This window comes from Miscanthus floridulus, chromosome 1, assembly GCF_019320115.1.
Source record: "Miscanthus floridulus cultivar M001 chromosome 1, ASM1932011v1, whole genome shotgun sequence".
NCBI classification, from domain to species: domain Eukaryota; kingdom Viridiplantae; phylum Streptophyta; class Magnoliopsida; order Poales; family Poaceae; genus Miscanthus; species Miscanthus floridulus.
Window position 1 is genome coordinate 112,893,702 of NC_089580.1, and position 15,482 is coordinate 112,909,183.

A 15,482-nucleotide genomic window follows, 5' to 3' on the forward strand; every position below is an offset into this window, starting at 1 on the left:
AAACTTGTGTAGCATGGAATGAAGGAAATCGCAATGCTTGATCTACCGTTCTCTCTCAATGACCGTGATATGGACTAGTGGACACGGGCTGCATTTATTGGCTGCCCAATGCATACGTAGAACAGACTGTGAGCCATGCGCAAGTACGGTCGAGATATCTACATCGAAATTCGGATGTTGTGTCCTGGCGGGCCCAGGCTTTGTTGGCCGGAAGTGCTGAAGATAGCGAGATGACCACTGTCAAGTGTCGACCATCCTTGCTTGCAACTGGGACTTTGCTCAACCTCCAGCTGTCATGATGGATGTGAATCTCCTTCAACTTTGTTTTGAGATTAATAAAATCCGCAGGAATATCTTGTAGGTTCTCCTGTTCTGAGCACCGTACGTCTTCTGAAAGAGAACAGTAAGCTCCTCGTCAGATTCCACTGCTTCTTCTTCGTCTTCCCATATATTCTCCTCAAATATCTTCTTTCTTTTTTTCTATGTTTTTTTCGACTTATGTTAATACTTTCTTCTGCTTGCACGCAAAGTATTGTGCTGGGAAATCTTGCTGAAGCCTGCTTTCCCTGCAGCTGACTGACAGAGTAACTGACAGAGCAGCTGCTCCGACGAGCCAGGAGGTTGCTATATGGAAGCAGCCGACGGGGAGAACGCTCTGCTTCTTCATCTCCAACCTACTCCGCCGGTACTCTTTGTCTTCTCTTACTCAGCTGTTGTGCTTTCTGATGCTTACTCAGTAGTTTTTGTTTTGGTGCTTTGTGCCCTTGTAATCTTCTTGTTCAGCCGTACCCTCTTGTTTGCTATATATATTTTCTTCGATAATAGTATATTATATAAAAGTTTTCAAGAAAAATATATCCAGGTGATACAAATTCTTGGAACAAGCTTCTAACCTCTACTCAAACAAGAGAACAGAGATAGGATAGGAATAGAGATGACACATATTACAGTGACTATTAATCCTTAGACTAGGCCTCATCCTATGTGCCTGAGATTCCACACAATTTAGTGAGTATCGATCCTAAGAATAATTAATCCTCTTGTTTGCTGTATATATAATATAAAAATGTAGGCAGGGGCCTCCCCTGCTTCCAAATAAAAAATCTGATGTGCTTTGGTGATGCAGGTTGTAGCTTCGGAGTACGCAAGTGATGGATCAGTTGATGTCAACAAACAACCTGCTCTCAAGAAAAGTACAGGGAACTGGAGGGCATGCTATCCCATCTTAGGTACCAGAGAAGAGAGCAGCAACTCATGCAACCAAAAAGTTCCTCCTGGTTGGTTTTGTTTTTTCTCTTCTCTAGTATAATAACCAGTTCACTTGTTCAACGCACATCAGGTGTTGGATTCAGTGAATGCATGCTGTTCTCTGCAATCGCGACGAATTTGGTGACCTTACTCACCACTGTGCTCCACGAGAGCAAAGTGGATGCAGCGAGAAATATCTCCTCCTGGGCCGGAGTGTGCTACCTCACACCACTTCTTGGGGCTTTCGTTGCGGACAGTTACTTGGGAAGATACTGGACCATGGTCGTATTCCTCCCAGTCTACATCGTGGTAAGTTCTTCAGAGCAGCAACTGATGGAATCGATCTGATCGATCTGCGATTGAATATGAATGTAATTAATCTGCAGCTAGCTCTGAATATGTTGCTCTTTGTCAGGCAATGCTCGTCCTGATATCTTCAGCATCACTCCCAATGTTGTTCCAGAGCGACGTTCACCCTGCACTGGTTTACCTTGGTCTCTACCTTGCCGCCATTGCCAGCGGTGGTGTCAAGCCCTGCATCTCTGCCTTCGGGGCTGATCAATTTGACGTCAATGACCCGGTGGAGCTGGTGAAGAAGGGCTCCTTCTTCAACTGGTACTTCTTCCTCACCACCACCAGCTCCCTGCTGTCTGGCACGGTCATTGTTTGGCTTCAGGACAATGTTGGGTGGGCAGTCAGCTACGTGATCCCAACAGTGCTCATGTTCATCTGTTTCCCTGCATTTTTAGCTGGCTCGAGGGTATACAGGTTTAAGAAAATGGGAGTAAGCCCCCTTACCAGCATACTTCAAGTGGTTTTTGCAGCTGTCAGGAAGTGGCATATCAAACTGCCGGATGATAGCTCGCTTCTATATGAGCAGGCCAATTCACCTTCTACAACTGAAGCAAGTCATAAGAACAAGCACACCAATCAGTTCAGGTGATTTAGTTTTTACTTTTTACATACAAAGTGCAAGTCAATAATGTATAGTCAAATCGGCATCAAGAAAAACTGTTTCCGTTAAACTAATATAAATCTTGTAAACCATGTTGTTTTTTCAGGTTCTTTGACAAGGCTGCCATTGTCGTCCCATCAGGCAACGAATCCACGGCGCAGACGAGTCCATGGAGGCTCTGCACAGTGACACAGGTCGAGGAGCTAAAGATGCTGCTCTCGACGCTCCCTACCTGGGCGTCGTTCGTGGTTTTCTACGCAGTCACGGCTCAGATGCAGTCGACGATGATCGAGCAAGGCATGCTCATGGATAACCACGTTGGCTCGTTTGCCATCCCACCGGCGTCCATGCCCATCATTGGCGTGCTCAGCTTCCTCATCTGTGTCGCCGTCTATGAAACCATCCTAGTGCCGTCGGCGCGGCGCTTCACCGGAAACGAGAAAGGCTTCTCCCAGTGGCAGCGCCTCGGAATCGGCCAAGCTCTGTCCATTCTGACAATGGCGCTCGCTGCGTTGCTGGAGACAAGGAGGCTGGCGATCGCGGAAGCCAACGGCCTGAGGCATCAGGAGGTGCCGGTGCCAATGAGCATCCTGTGGCAGGGCCCAGTTTTCTTTGTGCATGGTGCGGCCGAGATGTTTGGTTCCATTGGCATGACTGAGTTCTTCTACGACCAAGCCCCGGTGACCATGAAGAGCCTGTGCGCAGCGTTCGGGCAGCTCGCGATTGCCTCCGGGTCTTACTTCAACTCAGCCGTCCTCAGCGTCGTTGCATTTGCCACAACACGCGGCAGCCAAACCGGGTGGATTCCGGACAACCTCAACGAAGGCCATCTCGACTATTTCTTCTGGATGATGGCCGCTCTTAGCTTGCTCAACTTAGCTCTGTTTGTGCGTTACTCAATGAGGCATGGAGGCAAGGCAACATAAGAGGCACTGAGCAAGACCTTGGTTTATCATAATTCAGGAAAATATGAACAAAGCAGACCATGGAAGCTATATGGACAAACTACTCATAAATACTAGCATTGTATGAAGCAGCTAAGGAACGATAATGTGCCTAGCCAACATGAGTGTCTAAGCATGCACAGAATGTTGAGTAAATGACGCAGAAATCAATAGCAATTATTTATCTTATCTTACTAATTATAGGCTCTAACATAGCTTTCTTCTTCATTCTCATCAGGTACTCCATTCTCACAATAATAAAAACATCTACCCTTTAATTACATAGACTCTAATTATTATCGCTAATTTTTTTGCGAGTAATTATTATTGCTAATAAGAGTCATTGGATCTTTTTTTAAAAAAAAATCATACAATTACTATATAGAAATCCACCCGAGCCTTCACGTTAATTCTCACCAGACACTCTAGAAAAAAATATATAAATCCTAGAAATTTTGACAATAATAAAAAACATCTATCCTTTAATTTGATATACTCTAATCATGCTCGCTAATAATAGCCATTGAATCTACTTTGTTTTATAAAAAATACCCAACTCTGGCATTAATAAAATAATCATGAATCTTGCATCTAATTTCCACCTCTGCCATTATGAAAGATAACTAAAAATAACTGTCTAAATTTGCATCTAAATTACCCATATCAGGCATTAAATATAATTCAAAATAACCACTAAATTTATATCTAAATTACCCACCACACCCATTATGAAAGACAAAATAACATCCTTACAATTTCTATAAATTATCCACCTCTACTATTGTGAAAGATGCAAAGTAATCCATTTGCATTTGGAGTTAGTATATTTGAAAAGCATTTGAGAGAACTGCTTGGTACATGGTTTTGTACCCACCAGATTTATCCAATGCCCCTGCCGGGGAAGCACCAGAGAAAGCGGTACATGGGTGTTGCTTTTATAGTAGCTAAGATTAAGTAACGAATTTGTCCGAGGCTACCCTCTAACACGCACCAGAGAAAGCGGACAGCTGAAGGACATGTGCCAAAGTTCTGTGCACGTAGGAAAGTTTGAAACATGGGCAGCGGAAACCCCAGTGGGGACCACCAGACTTCCAGTGACCCAGGAGCGCTTGGGTAGCTCACCCGAGAGGTTCTGGACACCGCCAAATTTCCAGTGATTTTGACCAGACATGCACAAGGGCACGTAGTGAAAGCTCTATGTTTGATTTTGGTAACTGATTGAGGCAACTAGTGGATTAACTTTTTTGCTAAGTGTGATTAAGCTAGGTTGGGTCCACAACAAGATTGAGAGCAAGGCTTGAAGATGGATGAAGAGTGAGCAGTCTAATTGGAGCAAGCTCTCGCTTGGAAAAGAAGAAAGAGAAAACAAAATCCAAAGGTGCGAAGGAAAATGTATAATTAGGGATTTTGTTTGGCCGGTCAAGACGCAATAGAGTGCGTGATCGGATTTAGGATAGATAGCCGTTCTATTATGAGGAAAACTCTAAAGTCAAATCGGTTATCTAAGTGCCACTATGTGCGAAAATACATTGCTTATGCATTAGACCTAGTGATGTGATGAGAAGCAAGTGAAAATCTTTGAAAAATTATTTGTGAAAATGCTAACTCACTTCCACATATGTTGGATATATATTGGAGTTAGCATATTTGAAAAGGGGTCGAAAAGGAGCTCAACGCAGGCTGAGTGACCATCGGATTATGCCGATGTGTCACTCCAGAGGCCATTGAAGTATAGGCCACGTTATGCTGAGTTGAACAGGGGCTAGGGTTAGCCATCGGATTGTTCTGATAGTTACCTCCTACCACTATCGGAGCATGCACTGGCTTGATGGACACATGGCAAGCCGAAACCTCTTTGGATGGTTGCCTGGTTGTTGACGGTAGTTTTTTTTTCCACACCGGTAAACCGAATTTCATTACCGCAGCAACGAAATTACAAAGTTCAGTTTGTGACCGTCTAACCACCCGACATAAACCAAACTTTCCGTTCGAACATATGAACGCGCAGGGAACATATGCCAGAACGCACTCTCCCAGAAAACATCACAAAAGCTCCATAGCTAAAAACCCACGGACAAAACAAAGAGCGTCCCATTCACCACGGGAATAAGTGGCTTTGCCGAGTGCCAGGGGCACTCGGTAAAGCTCAATTTGCACTTAGTAAAGGCTTTGCCGAGTGCTGCACTCGGCAAAAAACACTCGGCAAAGAACTCGTCGGCAAAGACGTCTTTGCCGAGTGTCTTTTGTTGGGCACCCGGCAAAGCCTTTGCTGAGTGGCCGATACTCGGCAAAGTTGAAACCGAAAAAAACCCGAAAAAAATGGAAATTTTTACCCAAAAAAATAGAATTTTTTTTATCGATGAAGGCCCCCACCGGCCAGCGCCCACCCATCTCCGACATTTTTCGCGTGAATTTCATGGCTACGCGGCCAACGCGATTCGAACCCGAGACCTCCCGCTATGCACGTACCTCCTCTACTACTACACCACACTCTCACTTGTGTCTGGATTTCGTTTTAGTTCCCAATATATTATACTAAACCGAGTGTAAATTGTATGTTTGAGGCCCTAAACGAATTCAAATAAAAAAGTTGTAAACTACAAAGTTTCATAACTTTTCGAGATCTACACTTTTAGTTTAGGAAGTTTTTCCATCCGAGGTCGTTTACAAAATTTGAATTTTAAAATTTTGAAATTGAAACACAGTTTTGCATGACAAGATGTTTTCAAATCAAAAAGTTGTCAACTACAATGTTTCATAACTTTTTTAGATCTACAGAGTTTATTTTGGTTGTTTTTTCATCCGAGGTCGTTTGAAAAGTTCGAATTTTAAAATTTTGAAATTCAAACGCAGTTTTGCTTGACAAGATGTTTTCAAATCAAAAAGTTGCCAACTACAATGTTTCATAACTTTTCGATATCTACAGAGTTTATTTTGGTTATTTTTTCATCCGAGGTCGTTTGAAAAGTTCGAATTTTAAATTTTTGAACTTCAAACACAATTTTGCATGACAAGATGATTTCAAATCAAAAAGTTGCCAATTACAAAGTTTCATAACTTTTCGAGATCTACAAAGTTTATTTTGGTTGTTTGATCATCTGTTTATCCGACATGGTCGTTCTAACATTGTTCACAAATCTTATATATCTCTCTTGTAGTTTCATAAAGTACAAGAGAGATATGTTAGATTTGTGAACAAATTTATTTTCACTTTGTCGTATGAAGAAAATACCAAAACAAACATTGTACATCTTGATGAGTTATACAACTTTGTAGTTGAAAACTTTTTCATTTGAATTAATTTACTGCTTCAAAATGTGCTTTGAAATTTTCTTTGCCGAGTGTTTTTTTTTTGACACTCGGCAAAGAAGCTCTTTGCCGAGTGTAAAAAAAAACACTCGGCAAAGAAGCTTCTTTGCCGAGTGTAAAAAAACACTCGGCAAAGAAGCTTTTTTTGCCAAGTGTAAATTGCATGTTTGAGGCCCTCAACGAATTCAAATAAAAAAGTTGTAAACTACAAAGTTTCATAACTTTTCGAGATCTACGCTTTTAGTTTAGAAAGTTTTCCCATCCGAGGTCGTTTATAAAATTTGAATTTTAAAATTTTGAAATTCAAACGCAGTTTTGCATGACAAGATGTTTTCAAATCAAAAAGTTGCCAACTACAAAGTTTCGTAACTTTTCGAGATCTACAGAGTTTATTTTGGTTGTTTGGTCATCTGTTCATCCGACATGGTCGTTCTAACATTGTTCACAAATCTTATATATCTCTCTTGTAGTTTCATAAACTATAAGAGAGATATGTTAGATTTGTGAACAAATTTATTTTCACTTTGTCATATGAAGAAAAGACCAAAACAAACATTGTACATCTTGATGAGTTATACAACTTTGTAGTTGAAAACTTTTTCATTTGAATTAATTTACTGCTTCAAAATATGCTTTGAAATTTTCTTTGCCGAGTGTCAAAAAAAATAACACTCGGCAAAGAAGCTCTTTGCCGAGTGTAAAAAAAAACACTCGGCAAAGAGCCACTTTGCCGAGTGTTAAAAAAAACACTCGGCAAAGAGCCTCTTTGCCGAGTGTCAAAAAAAACACTCGGCAAAGACGTCTTTATCGAGTGTCCGAAAAATAACACTCGGCAAACTATCTGGCACTCGGCAAAGAGCCGGTCTCCGGTAGTGATTACAGGGGCACTAGCCCAAAACAACGATGTGACAAAGCACCCTCTGGAGCCTGCCCTAAGCAGCAAATGGAATCAACTGATTCTCCTCCTGCGGCTGAGACTTCAAATCTTGCTTGTGGAAGAAAAGCGCCGCGCCGTCTTGATCGCCTCCGCTCCTAGGGACACCTGATTCTTCAAATCCTCCTTCAGAAGCCCTGCTCAGTATGTAAGGAAGGAACATATCATACAGACAATCTCAGTAGGAGATTTAATTCTTTTGTTATCAAAGCACACTGCATTTCTAGTGCGCCAAATAGCCCAACAAACAGCTGCCAAGCCAACAGCATGCATACTATGTCCCTGAGGCATGATGTTATTAATCCAAATCCAATACTGGTCCAAGCTACCAGGTCTACCGTCAGACCCCAAAGAGTAAGCTAACAGGCTCCACACATATTTAACTACAAGACAACCAAAAAACAGACCATGCCCATCTTCCTTTTCTTTGTAAAACGCACAAGAAGTGTTACCTTTCCACTTACGTTTAGTCAGGTTATCTTTAGTAAGAATGGTGTTATGTCAAACAAGCCACATGAAAATTTTGATTTTCAAAGGAATTTTAGCTTTCCAAATTTTCTTAAAGCTAAGACCAACATCATGTCTACTCAAGTACTTGTAAGTGGATTTTAAAGAGAAAACACCAGACTTCTCCCAATCCCACTTAGCTCTATCATTACTGTTGTTAGTACTGAAACAGTAGATAGTGTCATACAGCTTTCTCAATTGGTTCTGTAGGTCCTCATGTAACCATCTTCTGAAAGAAGGACGCCAGTTTTTCTTCATATATTCCACCAAACAATCTTGTTCATCACTTATCTCATATAGACCTGGGAACTTGTCTGCCAAGGAGACAAGGCCACACCAGCGGTCATGCCAAAAACTGGTTGACTTGCCATCACCCACTATCATGGACCTACCCCTGGTGTAAACATTCCTCACCTTCAACATATCATTCCATTCTGGTGAATTCTTTGGGCTTTTCTTCAGCAAGGAGACCATCCCCTTTTTAAGATACTTCTGTCTAATGATATCATGCCAAATACCACTCCCATTCTCAGCTTTCCACCACCATTTACACAATAAGCTGATATTCATTCTTCTTAGGTCTTTAATCCCTAAACCCCCTCTGTTCACTACTAGAAATATCCACTCCTATGATGAAAATTCTAATGACGAATCCGAAATCGTCATAGAAGATCGTTTTTTATGACGAATATTCCCGTTGCGTCATAGATCAGTGGTGACGATCCTGCAAAAAACATCTGTGATGATCTCATTTAAACCTATGACGAACAGGGTTTCGTCATTGAACTAATTACACATCTGTGACGGACAATATTTTATCTGTAACGAACGGCTTTGTCGTAGATGTCCACACTGTGCTTTCTCCATCCGACGTGTAACTATGGGATCTGGAGTTACTCATCCGTGACGCTTGCAATTCATCATAAAAGTCTCCGTTCGATCCTTTCTCCATGCGACGTGTATTTATGGGACCTACAATTACTCATCCGTGACGCTTGCAATTCATCATAGAAGTCTCCGCTTGGTCCTTTCTCCATCCAATGAGTACTTGCGGGACCCTTCAGCATCCGACCTGTGGGACCCGACGTCTTACGTGTCACGTGTACCTGTGGAACCGTTCTCCATCTCCATCCGACTTGTGGGACCCGATGGCTTGCGTGTCACGTGTACCTGTGGGACCATCCGACCTTTGGGACCCGATGGCCTGTGGGACCCGATGGCTTGCGTGTCACTTGTTGCCGCCGGGGTTTAATAAATTAAAACTGAAAAAACCATGAGACTTGGGAGTCAAACCCGAGACCCAAATCAAGGAATAGACCGTCTTCACCATTGCACTAGACGCCTGGTTGTGTTGACATGTCTTTGTAGTATATGTTCTCTGTGTGGACAGGTTGACTTATATATTGGATATATCCCTATCCCCTACAAGTGGAAACAAATCTGTGCCCGTTGGACTTGCGGCGGCGGTGGCGGCGGCGGCAACGGAGGATCCCCAGTGTGCTGTGGTGGCTCAGGCATCCTTTTGGAGGCTAGGCTGCGGGTCTTCCCGATGGAGCGTGGTGTCATTGGCATCCATGTTCGTCGTGTGCCGTGGCAGAGGCGACAGATTCAATCCGCAGGTCTCCTTTCTCGCCTTTTTCTTGCCTTCATTGTTTTGGTTCTTGCTTGAACTTGAGCTATACAAGAAACATTATAGCGTTGCAGATCTAGTTAGGCCAATGCTGATGAAAAGAACTAGAAGGTGGCACTGGTTGGTTTTCTATTGGTATCTTTATTTTCTGCATATGTTTAGTGTTCTTACTGTAAATGCCTATGTGCAACTAGGCCTGCTAATTATAAAGTGCTTGCTTGATTATACCTATCTGTCTAGTCAAACATACATGCCCTTCACTTCTACCTTGAATTATTTTCTCTGTCCAGTGCTTGCTTGATTCTACATTTTTGTTTTGTATGCTCGAGTGCCACCGCAAGTCCTTATGGTATTTTTAACTTATAACATATCTGAGGCCATATTTCTGTGCCAATGGTGTCTACAGGGCTGTTGGATGTATTAGGATGCAACTAATATGTTTGCTTTCTATGTCTTCTCCTTGTTGACAACCAAGTTGTCCATTTGGTTCCAAACAGGAGGAAAGGCATCGAAAGCAAATCAATGCTTTATGTCCATCATTCACATCACTAAGGCCAATAATGTTTAAGCTACACATGTTGCTACTGATGCCAATGATGATCACTACCACTTGTTCACTGACATTCTACTTGTGAAAACTGAGGAAGCTCAATTAACTACTGAAATTGTAATGGTTATAGCTCCATTAACTGCTACTCTAGTTTGAGTTAGATATATCTATGTGGTACTACTCTAAATTTACATGAGGTCATACCATAAAAATTGTTAATGGTTGTTCAAGTTGCAATTTAGTATGAATTGTGGACTTCACTGATGGATCTTTGTTGGATTATTTTCCTGTTCAGTGATCTCATTACTGAGGAAGCTCTCATCGTACTCCACACTGACGAAATGGAGGAGGCCTCCAACAAGAGCAATGCACTAGCTAGCCTCACGGAGGATGTCGTTCTCGAGATCCTCCGCCACCTCTCTGCCCGCTCCTTGTTCTGTTGCATATGTGTCTGTCACTCCTGAAAAAAACTCATCGAGGACCCCAGCAACCATAAGAAGCTACCCCAGACTATGCCCGGCTTCTTCTATGATAGTGAGAATGGCAATCAAAACTTCACCAGCATCGTCCATGGTGTATGCTCCTGCTCCTTGGAATTCTTGCCCTTCAACATTGACAATGTAGCTCTCTCAGATTGCTGCAATGGTCTTATCCTATGCTGGTGCCTTAGGGCTGATGGATATCGCTATGTTGTCTACAATCCAATGACCCAGAAGTTTAAAATTCTACCACCTAACACCTATGATGTTGGCCATGCTGTTGGTGAGGCTCACCTGGCATTTGATCCGACAGCATCTTCGCACTTCCATGTGATTGAATATGTGGATGTCAACGTTGTATGTACAGGTGTGGAGATCTACTCATCTCAAACTGCACCATGGATCTATAAGAAATCTGAATGGGGCGAGCATACTGATGTGACATTTTACAGACAACCAACTGTGTTTCTTAACGGTTGTCTGCACATTATCGGGCACTCACTATACCACAGCCTAAACTAGCGTCCAACAAAAGGTCGCTAAAAATACCGAAATAGCGGTGGACGGTCGATCGGTATAGATTAGTAGCCCACGGTTGGACGCTATATCTTATTATTACGTCCGAAGGTCGCTATTTTTATTTTGGTTCAGCGTCTCATGGTCGGTGTCTCATGATCGGTCGGTATAACTGATTAACTGGGTCGGTTGGTCGGTGGGTATATTAATTGGCCCAGACTAATATAGAGCCCATCTGGCACCTTGGCCCATCTCTACAGCTCCACAACCCCATCCCCACCGTAGTCCCTTCTCGGCCTCTCCCCGTCTCCCGTGTCCCGTGCGTGGCAACCCAAACCCTTAACCCTAGAGACTTTTCCCTGTGTGCCCTTACAAAAGATCGTAATTCCCTGTGTGCCCCTGAAAAAATTCAGCGGTCTTCAGCGCCACTACTTCAACTTTTTCATGTCATCCATGCCACTTCCGTCAGTTTGGGCTCTAACGCCGTTAAACTGCAGGTGTGAAAAGACGAAAATGCCCTTAAGTTCAAATATGTTATTAATTTTTTTTGAGCATCTTAACGACTTCAAATGAAAAAACTCAAAACTAGAAAGTTGTAGATCTCGTCGAGATCTATAATTTTCATATAATTTTTTTTTTCATTTAATTTCGTAAAAAAAATAATATGATTTTTCTAAGATATATTAATCATATCAAATCATATTATTTTTTTTTGCGAAATTAAATGAAAAAAAATTTATATGAAAATTATAGATCTCGACGAGATCTACAACTTTCTAGTTTTGAGTTTTTTCATTTGAAGTCGTTAAGATGCTCAAAAAAAATTAATAACATATTTGAACTTAAGGGCATTTTCGTCTTTTCACACCTGCAGTTTAACGGCGTTAGAGCCCAAACTGACGGAAGTGGCATGGATGACACGAAAAAGTTGAAGTAGTGGCGCTGAAGACCGCTGAATTTTTTCAGGGGCACACAGGGAATTACGATCTTTTATAAGGGCACACAGGAAAAGTCTCACCCTAGCTGATGGGCGCGGCGGCGGCGCGACGCGGCGGTGTGCGAGCAGCGGAGGCGCCGTTGCATGAGGAGCTGTCCGCGAGCAGCAGCGGCGTGATGCGGCGGCGCTGGTGCGTGAGGAGCTGGCCGCGAGCAGCGGCGGCACCGGTGCGTGAGGAGCTGTCCGCGAGCAGCGGCGGCGCGATGCGATGCAGCGGTGCGCGATGCGGCCCTTCCCAATCCAGCCGCCGCTCTACTGACGGCGCGCGGCCTGGCCTCCAGTCTCTAGCCTCTCCCTCACGGCCGGAGACAGAGAGGAGACTGCGGGATTCGGCAACCACGGCCGGATCCGTTGAGGAGTACAGCGACCATGGCAGCCTCCAATGGATCCAGGTGGTTTCTAGTAGTCCTCTTCACCTGTACATTTCTATCAATCGCAATGCTCTACTCTCATCTTCCCCCTCCATTCTCTGCAGATCCATCCCACCAGCAGCAATGTACAGCTGGAATTGTAGGTTGGAACTTTTAATTCCATTGCCTAATCATTTTTTAATAATTGCAGCTCTTATTAGTACTCCAGATCTGGTGGTGTGGTCTTCACCAGCGTGGGTGCAATGCAAGAGTATTGCCAGCAGTTTAGAATGAAGCTTCCAAAATTTGGTGAGCCTAGTCTTTCAAGTAAAGCTGCTTTAATTAATTTCTTGGGCACCCAGCACTTGGTTAGCATTAGCTGCACATTTTTTTCTTGCTAATAAGATGGGTAGGGAACCGGAATATATGCTTGATTCTCCGGGCACCTTCTCTTCAGCATTTGTTCTTTGAACAGTTGGGCAGGAGGTCTATCTTGATGGCTCTTCTCTAATATTCCATAGTATTTTTCATTTATTATAACCATTTTGTGGATGTAATTTTTGGTTATTGTTCAGCACAAGAAAGCAAACCTGTAAGGTAGCAGGTATAGGATTGGCCATTCTATTCTGTCACGTGTAGACATGCTTATTTCTGAAGTTTATTTCCCAGAAGCAACCCTGTTACTACTACCTACTAGGAATATGTGTCATGATGGAGCAGCTCTAGGAGCAGCAGCGTAATGGGGAAAGTGGAGGGGTGGCTGCTGTTGGCTTGAGCATGGTGGCATAGCAAGCAGATTCCATATCAAGTTGAGAAGATTCATGATTTTTTTCCATGTAGCATTTGATTGATGCATTGATTTTATCTTCCATAGTTTCTGTTCTGTCTAGACTGATAAGTAAAGAAGTAATGGGATTACTGATATGTGATATGTCCTGGTAGTTTAGCTTAACATACCAACCTAGAGCAAATTCCTTATTCCTTTATTAGTCATATATATCCTTTGAATGGCTTTAGTATTTGCATGAGTTTGACCATGCAGTATGTCATTTCACTTGAATAATAACATAACCCATTTGATGAGAGAATATATGGGGCTCATTAGCTTTTAAGTTTAATTCGCCAGCTCGCTGTATATGAGTAATATATAACTATTCCTTTAATCGATCTCTACAGTTTTGTTTTCCTTGCGTCCTGCAACCTGTGACCTGCGAGGCCAGGCAGCCGATTGCTGCAGTGCTCGTGCCTGTAGCGACAAGAACACAGGCGGGCAGGTAAGTTTGTGTTCCTCTTGGATCTGCAATGGATTATGGAGTTTTGCTATTAATTTGTACTAAAGCAGCAGCTAGCTTGATGGTGTTAATAAAGACTCCTTGGTTGGCTGCAGACCTATAATCAGCTCCCATTTATATTTAGACTCCATTTGTTTGTTATCTTATCCGAGTCATAGCCATAAACTTGTATAGACATCTGAAATGGTGAGATTGGGCAACATGTTTAGCTTACAGTTTGAATTGCCTGGACTTCGGCTTGTTTCAACTAGTGAGGTAGTTGACAGACAGGGAACTTATTTTGGTGCCGAGCTCCAAGCCTTCAGATTGCAATGCCACTTTTATATCATTTTCTGGCCTCCAATAGATGTCTGCCTTAGGTGGAAATTTCTCATTGTTTCAATAAATCCTGATAAACTTTGTATGGAAAATACTTTCATGTACCATAATCCTGTACACCTCTTTTTGGCACTTTTTGTTTCTAGAAAATGCTTTTTACAAACACAGTTTACTCTGCCCACTAATAGGAAGACTAGGCAACAAGAGAACAAAAAATCCATTTTTTCATATTGCCTGATCTGTTAGCTAGAAGGAAGCATGGTATTGTTACTGTGTGATGAGAAAATTTGATGGCTTAATCCTTTACATGATTAATGCAGGTTGCATCGTTGCCTAATAGCTATTGTGGGATGAGAGAATTCAATGGCTTAATGCTTTGTAAGTTATCTGTTCCATCACTTTTTGTTGTACAGCGGAATTTTGTTTCTTGGTCCAATTTGTCATTCTATCCATTCTGTTTTAGTTTCAGTTTTCACTGCCAAAACCAGAGGTTCAGTTTCAGTTATATAAGATTTATCATGCATTATTTTGTTGTAATAACTCATTGGTTATTGAGAATTGGCAATCTCAGTCTCTGATTTCAAGTTAGAAATCAGTATTGGATATTTAAATATTCTTGGTGCTGCAGGGCAAGTGAGCTAGAGAGGAGGGCAAGTGAGCTAGAGAGGAGCACAGCTAGCCTTTCATGAACAAGGACTGGTTTTAGTGGACAACACGTGCATGTTAATCTTGGTTTAGACTGCTTTTGAACATAAGCTATATGCATATGCCTTTGAACAAGGACTGGTCCCATGTCAAGTGGCGATGTACTTGTTTGATACATGAATCAGTGTATTTTAATGTAATCACTCTTGTATGACAAATGCTTATGGCTATAATATAATTGTGAGCTATGATGAGCTTCTGTGTCATGATTGTGTATTGTCCAAATGAAAATGTTAATTGTATGGTTCATTGATTGTATGATTAGTATTGATTTCGAGGTTAATGTATAAACAAATAATATTATGGTTAATGTATAAACAAATGATATTATGCTATTATTTTCTTGTATGGATAGCGTCTGATAGTTGGACGCTATATAATACATAGCGTCAAACCATTGGTCGCTATAAGTATGTAATTGGTGTCGAATGGTCGGTCGCTATATCTTTAACGTACTGTCTAACGGTCGGTCACTATAAGTAAGGTCGGACGCTATAAGTTTTAGCGACGCCACTTATACCCACGCGTCAAGTCGGACGCTATATGTATATAGCGACCTACCGTAGGTCGCTGTACTGACTTATAGCGACCTACCGTAGAATGCTGTAGATAGGCTGTGGTATAGTGACTCTAGGAGGTACTTTAGGATATTTGCTATGGATATGGAGGGAAAGACATGGAGAAAAATTGATAGACCAGATGGTCTTCACCACTCCATGCATCAAGCTCAGGGTTACTTGTGTTTATG

At 42.2% G+C, this 15,482-nt stretch overlaps 2 protein-coding genes across 4 annotated transcripts; both read left to right on the forward strand.

The window, feature by feature from the left end:
* Positions 1–269: 269 nt before the first annotated feature.
* Positions 270–3,345, forward strand: LOC136491204 (protein NRT1/ PTR FAMILY 8.3-like). Of its 3 annotated transcripts, XM_066487453.1 has the most exons (6): positions 270–403; positions 573–685; positions 1,127–1,229; positions 1,340–1,557; positions 1,664–2,187; positions 2,310–3,345. In XM_066487453.1, exons 2-6 carry the CDS (start codon positions 629–631, stop codon positions 3,127–3,129), a joined length of 1,722 nt encoding a protein of 573 aa, XP_066343550.1. In that variant the 5' UTR covers positions 270–403; positions 573–628; the 3' UTR covers positions 3,130–3,345. The 3 variants fall into 3 exon arrangements, with proteins under 3 accessions (XP_066343550.1, XP_066343558.1, XP_066343541.1); XM_066487461.1 differs by lacking the exon at positions 270–403 and having other exon boundaries at positions 431–685; positions 1,712–2,187; XM_066487444.1 differs by lacking the exon at positions 270–403 and having other exon boundaries at positions 432–685.
* A 7,992-nt stretch (positions 3,346–11,337) lies between these two features.
* Positions 11,338–14,928, forward strand: LOC136491224 (uncharacterized). Its single transcript, XM_066487471.1, has 7 exons — positions 11,338–11,414; positions 12,089–12,461; positions 12,545–12,579; positions 12,649–12,728; positions 13,596–13,693; positions 14,350–14,407; positions 14,658–14,928. The coding sequence occupies exons 2-7, from the start codon at positions 12,099–12,101 to the stop codon at positions 14,669–14,671; spliced, it is 648 nt and encodes a 215-aa protein (XP_066343568.1). The 5' UTR covers positions 11,338–11,414; positions 12,089–12,098; the 3' UTR covers positions 14,672–14,928.
* The last annotated feature ends 554 nt before the right edge of the window (positions 14,929–15,482 follow it).